Raw genomic sequence first — 13922 nt, forward strand, 5'->3', positions numbered from 1 at the left:
GGATGCTGCTCCCTCTTTGCTGGGACAAGGCTTCTCAGCTTGATCTCAGCCCTAAGGACCTCCAAGCCACAGGGAACAAGAAATGACAGGAGAGAGGCCAGAAGGATCAGAAGGGATGGAAGGGGCTGCGGGCCCTGACCGGGGTGGAGGAACGCTATGTTCCCAAGGGTTTCCAACTGCCCTCCCCAGCCAGAGCTGGGAGACTCCCAGGGTCCCACTGCCACACTCCCCCCCATCCCCCCCGTGGCCTGGCCCAGGCTCAGCGAGAGCACAGATATCCCTTGTTTCAGCAAGAAAATAGAGGCACAGAGAGCTCCACAGTCCTTCCTCTGTTATCCAGCTGGCTGTACTGGAGCAGGCGGGCACAGAGCTCTGTGAAAAGATCCTGCTGCTCTCTTTCCCCCTGGAGGTGAGATCCCAAACAGGCCTCCATGCTTCAGTCACCCTTGTAGACACCCCAAGGCATAAGCCCTTGAACCCACCAGAGCGGATGAGCTGTCCCTGGTGGGCATATCTCCTGGAGGGCAGTGGCTGAAACAAGCCTTCCACAAATGCAATCATGTAACCAGAAATACAACCCTGGTGATAGGGTTATTTGCTCAGACCCTGGGACAAAAATGTTTTACAAGCCAAAGTGCCCCCCTGGAGCAGGGTGAGGACAAAGTCTTGGGTGCAGGGCAGTGGTCCAGATCCAGCAGGAGTGTCCCTGGTGGAGCAAAAGGCATGTGGCGTCTTCCCCTGGGGCAAGTAGAGCCTACACATGCAGGCTTTATAATCTTTTGATTCCATTTTTTTTAATGCTTTAGGCAAAAGAGATGCTGCTGCTGAATCCTTGTCAGCTAGTGCCATCAAAGTGCCTTTGTGGGAAGCAGCCCTGGCCAGCTGTGCAAGGTGGTGAGTGGGGAAAGGAAGACAAGAATCTCATGCAGTACTGCCAGCTCCCACCTGGGAGCAGCCAAGACAGAGCAGCCAGTTGCAAGGGTCTTGGAGAGCTTAGCTATGGAGTGTGAGGGCACCATGTGGTCCTTATCTCCATCTTGAGTAAGCTCTGCTATTTGCGCAGGTTTTTCAAGGAGGGATGCAAACCCAAGCATCACCAAGCCTCAGCAGCTGTATCTGCTTATCCAAGAATCCAAAAGCAGAGCTGAGCATGGTTTGTAGATGGACTTAAGGAGAAGACCCGAATTCAACAGGAACCTTGGGCTGCAGTGCTGCTGGGGTGGCTGCCTAGGTGAAGAACTTGCTGAGGAACGGGGCCTGGAGGTGGGAAGTGCTTGCCATCTGCTGGAGAGCTTCCTCACTGCAGGGCAGCAGCTCGGCAGGAGCTCAGCAGGAGCACTGAGACAGGCACCCAGCCCTTGGTTGACCATCTCACGCGTGCCACTTGTGCCGGGGGTGGGAAAGGCTATTCTCCCCCCAGGGTAGGACATTAAAAGCTTGCTTTGCTTCTGTATTAGGAGTCAACCTTTGACTGCCAGAACGTGATCACTGAGAAAAGGTTTTCTGTGTATGACTTGGGGTGCACAGGTTTGTGCGGAGGACCTTGTACTTGTTGCAGAAGAGCATGGGCAGTGAAGGAGACAGTGGCTGCAGGACAGCACGGGCTGTAGATCCAGAGAGCCAGAAGTTATCCCTGTCTTCTCTTTATGATACTGTCACCAGAGCTCATGTGGAGCACTGTCCTTGATTTTCTGCATTTGTGAAATCCTACAGTCTGATCTGCAGATATCACATGTATCTTAGCATCAGTGAAGACAACAGGAGGACAAAATACCATGTAATGTCGGGTGTTCAGAAATATCAGGTGCTGAGTATCTCAAAGGTGACACACATATGATTTCCTCTTAGTTTATCTGAGCTGCAGCTGCTGTACCTAAAACAGTCACTCAGTGCTACAGCTGCTGGGCAAACCCATCTCATCTCCGGCCAGGTTGGTGCTCAGTGCTGAGGGCATCCTCAGGTAAACCAGGATACACATGCATGGCTGTAATTTGGCAAAGGCAGCCTGTCCTTGGAAGTGCTACCAATGTCTGTGGGGGCCAGATCCTGACAAAGCAGCTGGCTACCTCCCAGTCTTCAGTGGGGCTTGTCTAGGCACCCTGAATTTATCTTGGCAAATTGCACAAACTGCAAGAATATATTTTTTCCTTGAAGTGTGCTTAGAAACTGTTGGTGTCTTTCTGCTGACATTTACCAGAATTACTCATCCTGATATATAAATTTTCATCCAAGAATTTCAATGCAATTTCACAAGAAGCACTGTAGACCATACAGTCCTGTAGGACTGGCTGGAATCAAACATGAACAGTCCCAAACGATGCAGACCAAGGATCCATCTAGCCCAACACTAATGTCTCCAGATGTGGGCAGACTCCTTGAAGAGAAAGGAAAATGTTTGTGCTGACTCCCTTGAATGCACATGCAGCCTCCAACCATTCTCATTTTACAAATCTTCTTGAGCTTATCACTTTGAAATTCATGCCCTGGCTCAGACACATGGATATTTCCTTGTGTTCTCCATGTCCCTTGGCAAGATCTCATCTGAGATCTTGCTTGTCTTTCTCAGAATTGCAGCACCCTGCAGTCTGACTTCCCACATGCTCCGTCATGTTCCTTCTGTTTCTTACTGATTTGTTCCCAGTTTAAGCCCAATTTCCCCACAGTAGTGATGTAGCAGCTTCTGGGGCACTGGGATAATGTGACCCTCAGGTGAAACTCCAAAACTGAGAGACAGTGTGGTGTGGCAGTCTACCTTGAGGGCTAAGAAAAGACTTTCTCCTGCATCCCAAATCTGTTCTGGTAATGAATCCAAAGATACCATGTGTGGTTTCTATTGAAAGCTGAAACACACCATACGGCAGAGGTTTTATAGATTCCATAAATAGCTACTATTTAGGATGTATGATATAGAGGAGGTTTTAGAAATCAAAATATTTAGAGATTTGCGTTATTTGTCTTGGCAGGAAGGAGCAGCCAAGACTGAAATTCAAAATTGTCCTTCAAGGAAGGAATGGAGTTGAAGAAAACAGTGAAATGGGGAAATAACAGAGGTGTCAAAAGCTCCAAGAATTCCCTTTGCAATGAATGAAATCAGGAGACACATTCTGGTATATCTGAAAGGATCACAAATTCATTCAAAAATCTAGGCACATATATATTCCTGATAGAAAATATTGATTTTCAAAATGAATCATGACATTTCCATCAAAACCATATTTGAATATTGCAAGAACATCCAGAACAGTCAACTAAAAGCAGCTCTAAGGGGGCTGTGTCAGTGTGAGCTGCATTAGCAAGGACGTCTCCAACTCATTCCCCAGCCTTTTCTCCTCCTCACAGTTTTATTCTAGTCCCCGCGTGGAGATGTGCAACAGGTGTGTTAATATTGGTCAAGATATGAAATGTGTGTGAATGCTGGATGTGAAAGCACTGGTAGAAGTGGCAGGAGCAGGAATATGAGAGCAGCAAGTATTAGTAGCACTTAGGGTAGCAGGTCATCATGACTCCAGTGCATCACAGTCTCCATCTCTCCTCTCCTCTCCTCTCCTCTCCTCTCCTCTCCTCTCCTCTCCTCTCCTCTCCTCTCCTCTCCTCTCCTCTCCTCTCCTCTCCTCTCCTCTCCTCTCCTCTCCTCTCCTCTCCTCTCCTCTCCTCTCCTCTCCTCTCCTCTCCTCTCCTCTCCTCTCCTCTCCTCTCCACTTGCAAGCTCCAGGCCCAGAATCAGCTCTTCAGCTGGTCCAGGGAATCTACTTAATAGAATAACAGAATGGTTTGGGCTGGAAGGGACCTTAAGGATCATCTAATTCCAACCCTCCTGCCATGGGCAGGATCACCTCCCACTACATCAGATTGCCCAAAGCCCCATCCAATCTGGCCTTGAACACTCCCAGGGATGGGGCATCCACAGCTTCTTTGGGCAGCTTGTGCCTCACTACCCTCTGATTGAAAATTTTCCTCCTAAAATACCTAGTCTAAATCTACCTTTCCTTAGTTTAAAACCATTATCCTATCACTACTCTCCCTAACAAAGAGTACCTCTCAGCTTTCCTGTAGCCCCCGGTAGGTACTGGAAGGCCACTGTAGGGTCTCCCTGGAGCCTCCTCCTCTCCAGACTGAACAACCCCAACTCCCTCATCCTGTCTTCACAGGAGAGGTGATCCAGCCCTCCAGTCATCCTCATGGCCTCCTCTGGACTCGCTCTGACAGGTCCATGTCCTTCTCGTGCTGGGGGCCCCAGAGCTGAACACAGGGCTCCAGGTAGGGTCTCATGAGAGCAGAGCAGAGGGGGAGAATCACCTCCCTTTCCCTGCTGGCTGCACTGGTTTTGATGCAGACCAGGGTGGAGTTGGCTTTCTGGGCTGCAAGTATACATTGCCAGCTCATGTCAACCTTCTCATCAACCAGCACCCCCAGGTCCTTCCCCTCAGGGCTGCTCTCAATCTATTCTACGCCCAGCCTGTATTTGTGCTTGGGAGCACCCTGGCCCAGATGCAGACCTTGCACTTGGCCTTGTTGAACTTCACGAGGTTCACACAGGCCCATCTCTCAGGCCTGTCCAGGTGCCTCTGGATGGCATTCCCTTTGTCGTGTCGACAGCACCACACAGCTTGGTGTCATCCTCAAACCTGTTGAGGGTGCACTCAATTTCACTGTCTATGTCACCAACAAAGATGTTAAACAGTGCCGGTCCCAATACCAATCCCTCAGGAACACCACTCATTACTGATTTCCACTTGGACATTGAGTCATTGACTGCAACTCTTTGAGTGACACCATGCAGCCAATCTGGACCACTTCCCCCCCTGGGAGTTCCTCCTCTACATTCCTACAAGGCCACCCCTCTGGGCAGTGGTTTCTTTTTTCTTAACCATCCTTTCCAATAAAGGAGATAAGTCACTTTCTTCATGGACCATTACGAAAAGCAGCCTGCTCATATGGCTGTGGCCGTGGTTGTCCAGTGCCCAAATACATGTGCTAGCACCACGGGTAGTAAACTCTTCCTCTGCTTGCCTGAAACTTCATCCGCAAGCCTAGAGGTCATCAGAGTCCTTCTGTGGGGATGTGACATTTCCAAGACGAGTTTCCCTGTCAGTGCAGTGACACCATTCCTGTCCCAAACAGTATCAGCTGAGCGAGCAAATATCTTCTGTATGTGTGTATGGCTGCTGTGACAATGGCAAAGCAATACCAGGAGGGTGTTAATTCTATGTTGCTGGGCCATATAATCATCTAAGCCAAACTGCCAAGCCAACACAGTCATGTGCTTCTAAAGCTCTTTGTGATAGTTAACGGCCAATTATCATGTCCATCGATAACATAGCAGTATTTTAGCTGTCACTGGTATTTCACAGAATCACAGAATCATCTAGGTTGGAAGAGACCTCAAGATCATTGGAGCCCAACCTCTGACCTAACACTAGCAAGTCCTCCACTAAACCATATCACTAAGTTCAACATCTAAACATCTTTTAAAGACTTCCAGGGATGGTGACTCTACCACTTCCCTGGGCAGCCCATTCCAATGCCTCACAACCCTTTTGGTAAAGAAGTTCTTCCTAATATCCAACCTAAAACACCCCTGGTGCAACTTTAGCCCATTCCCCCTCGTCCTATCACTGGGCACATGGGAGAACAGACCAACCCCCACCTCGCTACAGCCTCCTTTAAGGTACTTATAAAGAGTAATAAGGTCGCCCCTGAGCCTCCTTTTCTCCAGGCTGAACAAGCCCAGCTCCCTCAGCCGCTCCTCATAAGACTTGTTCTCCAGACCTCTCACCAGCTTTGTTGCCCTTCTCTGGACTCACTCGAGCACCTCGATGTCCTTCTTGTAGCAAGGGGCTCAAAACTGAACACATTACTTGAGGTGCGGCCTCACCAGAGCTGAGTAGAGAGGGACAATCACTTCCCTCGACTTGCTGGCCACACTGCTTCTTATGCAAGCCAGGATGCTGTTGGCCTTCTTGGCCACCTGCATCATAGTTACAGAACCAGTTACCCAATAACTTCCTGCAAATGATGGGAAGGACAAGAAAGGAGCCTCATCTTAGGATACATGCTGTACCCTCAGCTCTACATGGCTGCATTCTGGTGGTGTCCTTGTCCCACAGACAAAGCCCCATCGTGGCAGGGCAGCGCTGTGAGCAGGCAGGGCATGGTTGCTGTGTGCCTTGCTGACCCGCTGAGCAGGCAGCTGGGGAGGTTGGCCTGACTTGTAGGCTCTCCCTGCTGCCATGGCTGCAGGGAAGTGGATTGGCCCCAGTTTTTCCATGACGCAGGTGTTCTAGGAAATACAAGTGTGTGGTAGTCATGCTTATTCTCCATCCATTGCCATCATGTGACTTCTAGGCAAGAGGGCCAGCTACCAAGCTCCTGAAACATTACTTCTAGGTATTCTAGGTGCCCGTTTGGTCTGGGGAAATGAAAGGAGAGTTGGTCATATCCTGTTCTTTATCATATCAGTGTCTTTTCATCATATTCTACTTGCCACATCAGGGCATTACTGCTCATCAGGGCTCCAGGCACTACTTCCCTCCACTGTATGGTAGTGGACTCCACACTCCTGACACAGCGTTTCTTGATACAGCACTTCTTCCATTGTGTCATGTTTTCTTTCAGCAACAATTCCGACACATTTCCGGCCTTGGTTCCCTTTATAAAGTGGGTTGAACCCAGGGATCCTGCATCAGGCACAGCAACAGGCCCATTGCAACATTCTAGCCTGACTCCTACAGTCTATCTCCACCAAAGGGCATGAAGTCCTCCACAGCTGCCCTTGCTGTTCTTGTGGCTGCCCTCTGCTGCCAGGTCCTCTCTTCTCCAGGTGAGTCCAAGCTCTATTCTCCAAGGAACTCTCTACTCTTTCTTTCTGCCATATTAGGTCCAGTAATGCTTGGCAACTCTCTCTTCTGAGCATCTGCTGCAGGAAAAGAGAGGCACATCTTGCTGCTCTTTGGCTTACTGGGGAAAGGATGACTGTGGTGGGAGATGGTGGTGGGAGCATCATCTCCTCCAGCAGGGCCATTCTGGTCCTGTCACCCTGCTTCTCCCTGATGGCACTTTTCCTGGTCTGATTTAATCACGAAACTTCTCTTCCAGCTGCTATCAACTTCTCCGGTCCCTGCTGTGTCAAATACTTGAGCAAAAATTTTCCCTCAGGACATGTGACAATGTATCTGAACACGAGTAGCCACTGTCCCCAGCCAGGCGTGATGTAAGTAGATCTGCCCAGATGCCAGGAGCTGCCTCCCAGATGGGTGACAGTGCCATGAAATCCCACAGCACACCCTATCCCGGCCAGGGGAACCACCACATTAGGAGAACAGCCTGGAAACAACTGAGGGACCAGCTCAGTTGGCTGTCTCAAACAGCCAGCTGTGGTCTTCATTAGATTTTGAGTTGAAAGAACTTCTGCTGGTTGCCCCCACAAAGATAGCGGATCCCAGACAGGACATCTGGGGGATGAAGTGGCTTTTTCCTCTAAACGAAGAAGGCAGGATACCTGTAATGACATTAAACCCACCCCCTGTGTTTCCCTGGGGCTGCTCTGCAGTGATAGAGGTGTGTGGTTTGGTGGGGTTCCCTGGTGGCAAGGAGCAGGCGGTCCCCCTGCCCTATCCTCCCTTCTCTCCCAACTCCTTTAACTGGATTTCATTCTGCAGATTCACCACGTTCAAGGGCAAGTCATTCTGTGGCAACCCCCAAGATAAGTGGGTCCAGAATATCCTGAAACAGCACAAGGACCAGGCTGACAGTGTATGAGCAATGCCCTGCTCCCTTCAAGCATCACCTCTGCCGAAGAACTTCTTGTGGTCAACTCTGAGACATGTCCCTGTCCTCTTGTCACCTGTGAATTTTGTAGACTGGTACTGTGTTTATTTAAGTGCATGAAAAAGCATCTTAATTTATTTGTTATTTTCAGGCAAACTTTTTGTTCCAATTTGTACTGATTGTATTTCAGTTATTTTTGGATAATAAAAATGATCAAAACCTGCACCTTCTCCCACTGCCTCAGGATGCTGTGTATAGGCAGCAGCAGAGTTAGTGGTCCCAGGGCTCTGTGCTCCAACCCTCCTGGCAGCCCCACAGAGAGGATGGTGTAGGCTCACCACCCTCAGCAGCTGCACAAACATCCTGGTGGATGCTACCAGACCATGTGCCGCCATTCTCCATAGACTGTGGGAGCCCAGGCCGTGGAGCCTGGGTTATTCCTGGTGCTTTGTGATTCTCTGTGCTGTCCCTGCAGGGCTTCCCTTACACTTTCAGCCCTGAGGGCCCCGAGGAAGCCACAGCCCCAGGCTGTGCTGCTGGGTGCCACGCTCCGCCCCTGCCTGCTGCCGCCTGCTTGCCAGTGTCTTCGCCCCGGGCTGCAGCAGGCCGGGCTGCCCGGGTGAGGAGACTGCCATGGCCCTCTCCGGAGCCCTGGAGCGTCTGCAGGAGGAGGCCATCTGCTCTATCTGCCTGGAGTACATGACTGAGCCCGTCAGTGTCGACTGCGGGCACAACTTCTGCCATGGCTGCATCACCAAGCACTGCCAGGAGAAGTGTCTCTGGAATGACGCGCCCTTCTCCTGCCCGCAGTGCCGGGCCCCCTGCCGCCGCAGCAGCCTGCGCCCCAACAGGCAGCTGGCCAACATCGTGGAGAGCATCCGGCAGCTGAGGCTGGGGGGCGGCGTGGTGCCAGGGACCCCACTCTGTACCCAGCACGACGAGCGCCTCAAGCTCTTCTGTGAGGTGGATGAAGAGGCCATCTGCGTGGTGTGCCGGGAGTCCCAGCACCACCGCTCCCACGCTGTCTACCCCATTGAGGAGGCTGCACAGGTGTACAAGGTATGAGAGGCTGGGGTGCCGGGAGCACCCCTCTGCAACCTCTGGGCACTGCCTCAGGCAGGCAGGGGAGGGGTGGTACAGCTACCCAGCTGCTCATTCTGGGGATGAGGCTGGACCCGCTGCCTCCTGAGCTGGGAAGGGAGACACCCAGCCTTGCCCCTGTCTGTGTGGGTACAGTGGGCAGCTGAGGTCCCTGCCCCTGGAGGAGGACGGGGCTCTGGGTGCTGCTGTGGGGATGTTTTGCCTCGGCAGTGGGGTACAGAGCTGCTGGCACCCAAGTGCCATGTCCAGGAGTCGCTCCCGGCACCACATTGCTGGCTGGCAAGTGCCCCAGCAAGGTGGGTGCAGTCAGTTCACTCTCGGAAACTAAATAGTGAAGAAAGCAGTGGGAAATCCATACAGCGTGGAGGGGGTTAACAAGGCTAGCAGAGCAAAGAGCACAGCTGCTGTGTTCGGGTGCCAGGGTTGGTACCGCCTGGCACTGGGTCACATTCCCCTCGCTGCCTGCTGGCACTGGCAGCCGCAGGCCCAGGGCTGGGGCAGAGCAGGATGGGTGCTGCTGGGGTGAGCTGATCTGTTTCTGTTCTTTTCAGGTGAAACTCCAGAAAGTGTTGGAACATCTTTCCAAGGAAGTAGAGGATATGAAGAAATGTGAGTCAGTGACAAAGATGAAAATCCAGGAGTGCAAGGCAGGTGCCTGGTTTAATTCTTCATGAATTAGCTTAGATGACATTAGGAATTTAAAAAAAAATATAATAATCCTGAATGATCTTATCTGGTGCTATGAGTTTTCTAGGGCTGTGACATGTCCCAAGTCCTGCTGTCATGGGGAGGACCCACATCCACCGATGATCCTGGCTGCAGCATGAGAAGCAGTGAAAGTGCCATAAGACCTTTTCCATGGAGTGAATGACCCACACACAATGAAAGTGCTTAGTTTCCAGTGTGCTGGGCCCACTCGGCTCTGTGTGCCAAGCAGGGGTGAGGTACCCACTGCAGTGGGCAATGCACTGGGATAGAAACCAGGATCAGTAAATTTGGATGGCTCAGAAAATATTGAAAGGTCTATAAATGCTTTGAAAAAAGCAGCACACCATCTCTGATGAAATCATGGGGGCTTGTGCACCGGTTAAACAGTAATTTATTATTTATTTTTTTTTCTTGAGTTAAATCCGGGAGTGAACTACATGGTCAACTCTGCCCCACAGCAATAAGAACTGGAATTGGTTTTATTACAAAAACAGAATAGCTGAATTACTGCACCTCTGCCTGCCTCCAGGCAGTCCTGGGGAAGTAGGACACCAGCAAAAGAGAGTCATTTTAGCCTGGAAAGTAAAAGTAACTGCAGAAAAGGAAAAGAAACTGCTGGATGGAGAGTTCCTCAGCTGAGTTGATGATTAATCAGCTTTGGCAGGGAAAACAGGTTTCTCTGGGCTCTCCCAGTTAGAGCTGCCCAGTTAGAGCTCCCTGTGAGAGCTGCCACTGTCTGCTGCTTGTGGGTGCTGGGTGTTTGGGGTGCTGCTGCGTGCCTGCTGTGCCCCTCAAGCACTGGCATGGGCTGGGATAGGACTTGTGACAGAGCCGGGTCCTCACCCCGCCTGCCTGAGTCAGGGCTGTGCAGTCACAGCCTGGCTGCCCCCAGCTTCCTCTGACCCAGTGGCTGATTGGACTGCTTTAGTAAAAAGGAAAAAATGTCCCTTGTGAGTGCTGGGGAGGAAGTGTCTGAGAGTCCTGGCTTATCAAGCATACATGAGTCAGGTTCTGAAAAATCATGTGCTTGGACAGAAGAATAAATGCATTGCAGTTTCCTTTCATTTACCTCCTGGACTTTGAGATTTCCTGGTCCTACTTAACCCCAGCGTGTTTTTCAGGAGTCACTTATCTTTCATGCTCCAGGTTTTGGGCCAAGTGACAACTTTCAGGGCTCAGGAAAAAAAAAAAAAAAAAAAAAAAAAACAAAAAAAAAACAAACAAACAAAAAAAAAAAGCCCACCACAACCCCGCCCTGTTGTTGCTCCTCAGCTCTGGGATTAGTGAGAGCTCTTAGCAATCCAGGGAGCCCTGCCCAGCTCTCTTCCAGCCCTCCCATTCCTAGGTGCTGATGCGTTTCCCTGGGGCTTCCCATGGTAGGAAGATGGCACCACTCCTAACAAAACCCTGCCTGACACCTCATGGCAACTCCTTGCAGCCCCCACAACCCCCTGTGCTGCACCGAGACATCGGTGGGCATTGGAGGTCCACCCAACCAGAACTGCTGTGGTCAAAGCCCTACTGCTGGTAAACTCAAGATGTCCAGTGGGAACTCTGCCTAAATAAAAGCACAATGATTTTTTTTTGGATCTTCATTTAAATAAACACACACAAAAATGCAGCGGTTTCCTGGATGTCGGGCATAGTTCTGACTTAGTTGTCTGGATAACATTTCCTCTCTTCACCCCTGCATCTTTCCTATCACAAGGAGACAGTGAAGAAAAAGCGGGAGAGGATTGTGAGCGAGTTTGGGAAGCTGCATCGGCTGCTGGCTGCTGAGGAGAAGCTGCTTCTTCAGAAGCTGGAGGAGGAGGAGAAGCAGATTCTAGTGATGATCTCTGAAAGCATGTTTAGGCTGGTGGAGCAGAAGTCCTTGCTGGATGAGCTGATCCTGGAGATAAAGGAGAAAATGCACCTGCCGGACGAGGGGCTTCTCAAGGTCAGGCTGTGCCTCCAGCCCTCTAACTCATCCCCGACCTCAGTCCCAAGACCTCTGTTGTCTGGATGGGTTGCTGAGGCCAGGCTGGAGTGAAAAACCCAGAATGACTTTCTCTTCTCCTTCTAGGACATGAAATGCATCCTGAGCAGGTAGGCACCCGTGCTCGTTCCTCCTACAGTACCAGCTCCCTGCAGGCTCTCAGTGTGATGTCCATGTGCCATCCACCCTCTGTCCTCCCTGCCCACTGTCTCATTTGTCCTCCAGAGATGGAGTGAACTGGGGCTAACAAGAGAGGGGACTGGAACCAGAGTGGGCTGCAGAGCACTCCATCCATCCTCTTCTCCTGGGGCCCGAGAGCCCTGGAAGTCTTGCCTTGTGCCATGGGCTGTGAGGTGAGAGATGTGTCTGCACCTGAGGGGCATGCTGCCAGGCTGGCCTGGGTTTCTTCCTACTCTGGGCATTCCTGCATGGCAGTGGCACTGCAGCTCCATGGGAGCCTTTTCTGGTGCACCACTTAGCTCTAGAGCAAAGGTCCCATCATGCTTGCTGCCAAGAGCAGTACTCTGGGATGACAGAGGAGATTGAGGGAGGAGATGCGTCTGTGCAGCCAGAAGAAAGGCATTAGAAAGCTCCCAAAATGCAGGAGGAGCTGTGCTGTAGGCATTGGATGTTGCCCCCCCCCCCCCATTGCTGTCCTTTCAGGTGTGAAGCGGTGAAGTTCCAGACCCCTAAAGCTGTGTCTGTGACCCTGAAGGAGGACTACAGCATTCCGGAGCGCTGTCTGGGCATGAGGGAAATGCTGAAGAAGTTCAAAGGTGAGGGGACTGCTTCCAGTTCCTGGTGCAGGTGGTCCTGATCCCCCTATAACCTGGAACACAAGGAGGTGTTGCATACCCCTGACATGTGGGTGAGACACTGGTTTGGGAGTGATCCTGGCTGAAGCCTTTGGTCCTGTCGGGTTCTGGAGAAGGTTACATTTGCATGAGGGAAGCCATGCCTTCTGTGCTGCTCAAATTCTGTTGGAGATGTTGGCTGTGTCAGAGTCCGTCCATGATTGGGCTCCTCTTTAATGACATGATTTCAGACCATGCCCCAGTTCAGATCAGGCTTTCTTGTTAGCACCGGCGCTAACTGTGGGTTTTTCCAACAAGTTTGGTCCAGATGGTCCCGTTTTGCATATCAGTGGGTTCAGGCTGATTTCATGGTGATGACACCTTCCTCCTTCTAGTGTCAGATGGTTGGGAGGTGACCCTGGTGCCTACGAGAGCATTGCCCACAAACTCTTATTTTCGGTATTGCTTCTGAAGCTGTATCCAATCTGCTGGGCTGCCTTGGTTGTTCTTGCTCTGCAGTCCCATGCCAAATAATTTGATGTGGTTTACAGTTGAAATGATTTTATGAATTGCATTTCTGCATGCTGGGGCTGGCAGCACGAGGCACTGTGCAGTCAAAGGCACAAGCAATTAAACACAGCCAGCAGCAAGGTCTGCAGCTGGAGCACTCCAGCGTGTTGGTGGCAGACACCCAGCCTGCCCACGAAGTCCGCTTGTCCTTTCTCCCTTCTCTCACACCAGTGGACGTGACTCTAGACCCTGAGACAGCGCACCCTGATCTTATCCTATCCGAAGACCACAAGAGCGTGCGGCGTGGGGGCAGGAAACTGCTCCTGTCCTTCTTCGACAACACCAGGAGGTTTAACTCCGCTCCGGTGGTGCTGGGAGTGCAGCTCTTCTTCTCAGGCCGCCACTACTGGGAGGTGCATGTGGGAGACAAGCCGGAGTGGGGCTTAGGGCTGTGCAAGGAGGCTGCCAGCCGGAAAGGCAACATCCTCTTCTCTCCAAACAATGGCTACTGGGTGCTACGGCTGCAGAATGGCAGCAACTATGAGGCCCTGACCTGTCCCATCTCCCATCTGACCCTGAGCATCAGACCCCGGTGCATCGGCATCTTCCTGGACTACGAGGCTGGAGAAATCTCCTTCTACAATGTGACCGACCGCTCCCACCTTTACACTTTCACTGACAAGTTCTCAGGGAAGCTCCGTCCTCTTTTCTACCTGGGTTCCTTCTTGGGGGGCAAAAATGCAGAGCCCTTGGTGATCTCCTGGATGAGGGACATGCAGGGGACTGGCTGCATCGTCCTGTAATGGGAGGCAAGCAGAGACTTGGGGGCCCAATGGGCTGCTCGGGTCAGCATGGGGATGATGGCTGGGCAGCAGCTGTGTGCATGGGGTGCACATAGCGATGACCCCACCAGCCCCTGCTCCTGCCAGGACTCTGCTGAAACTGGGGCACCCGTTGGCCACCACCGTCTTGCCACTCACCCACAGGCTCCTGGTAGTGGGTGTCTGCACACCATGCTGCTTTGTCATGTGTTTGGTATGAGCTGTACTGACACAAGGCAATAA

The 13922-nt window shown here is 51.6% G+C and overlaps 2 protein-coding genes across 2 annotated transcripts; both read left to right on the top strand.

Annotated features, from left to right (window-relative positions):
* Window positions 1–6750: 6750 nt before the first annotated feature.
* Window positions 6751–7748, top strand: LOC116497230 (C-C motif chemokine 4 homolog). Its single transcript, XM_032200888.1, is given in 4 exon segments — window positions 6751–6820; window positions 7096–7210; window positions 7659–7702; window positions 7705–7748. Coding segments are annotated over 4 exon segments (273 nt in total).
* A 652-nt stretch (window positions 7749–8400) lies between these two features.
* LOC116497229 (E3 ubiquitin-protein ligase TRIM39-like) lies at window positions 8401–13664 on the top strand. Its single transcript, XM_032200887.1, has 6 exons — window positions 8401–8826; window positions 9420–9515; window positions 11285–11515; window positions 11642–11664; window positions 12218–12330; window positions 13090–13664. The coding sequence occupies exons 1-6, from the start codon at window positions 8401–8403 to the stop codon at window positions 13659–13661; spliced, it is 1461 nt and encodes a 486-aa protein (XP_032056778.1). The 3' UTR covers window positions 13662–13664.
* The last annotated feature ends 258 nt before the right edge of the window (window positions 13665–13922 follow it).

The sequence above is a fragment of the Aythya fuligula genome, chromosome 20, assembly GCF_009819795.1.
Source record: "Aythya fuligula isolate bAytFul2 chromosome 20, bAytFul2.pri, whole genome shotgun sequence".
Taxonomy (NCBI): Eukaryota; Metazoa; Chordata; class Aves; order Anseriformes; family Anatidae; genus Aythya; species Aythya fuligula.

Excerpts from the sequence above, each read along its gene's own strand:
- LOC116497229 (XM_032200887.1), top strand. The coding sequence starts at position 8,401 with ATGGCCCTCTCCGGAGCCCTGGAGCGTCTGCAGGAGGAGGCCATCTGC. Across the intron at positions 11,516-11,641 it reads CGGACGAGGGGCTTCTCAAG|GACATGAAATGCATCCTGAG; the intron begins GTCAGGCTGTGC and ends TTCTCCTTCTAG. Across the intron at positions 12,331-13,089 it reads AATGCTGAAGAAGTTCAAAG|TGGACGTGACTCTAGACCCT; the intron begins GTGAGGGGACTG and ends CTCTCACACCAG.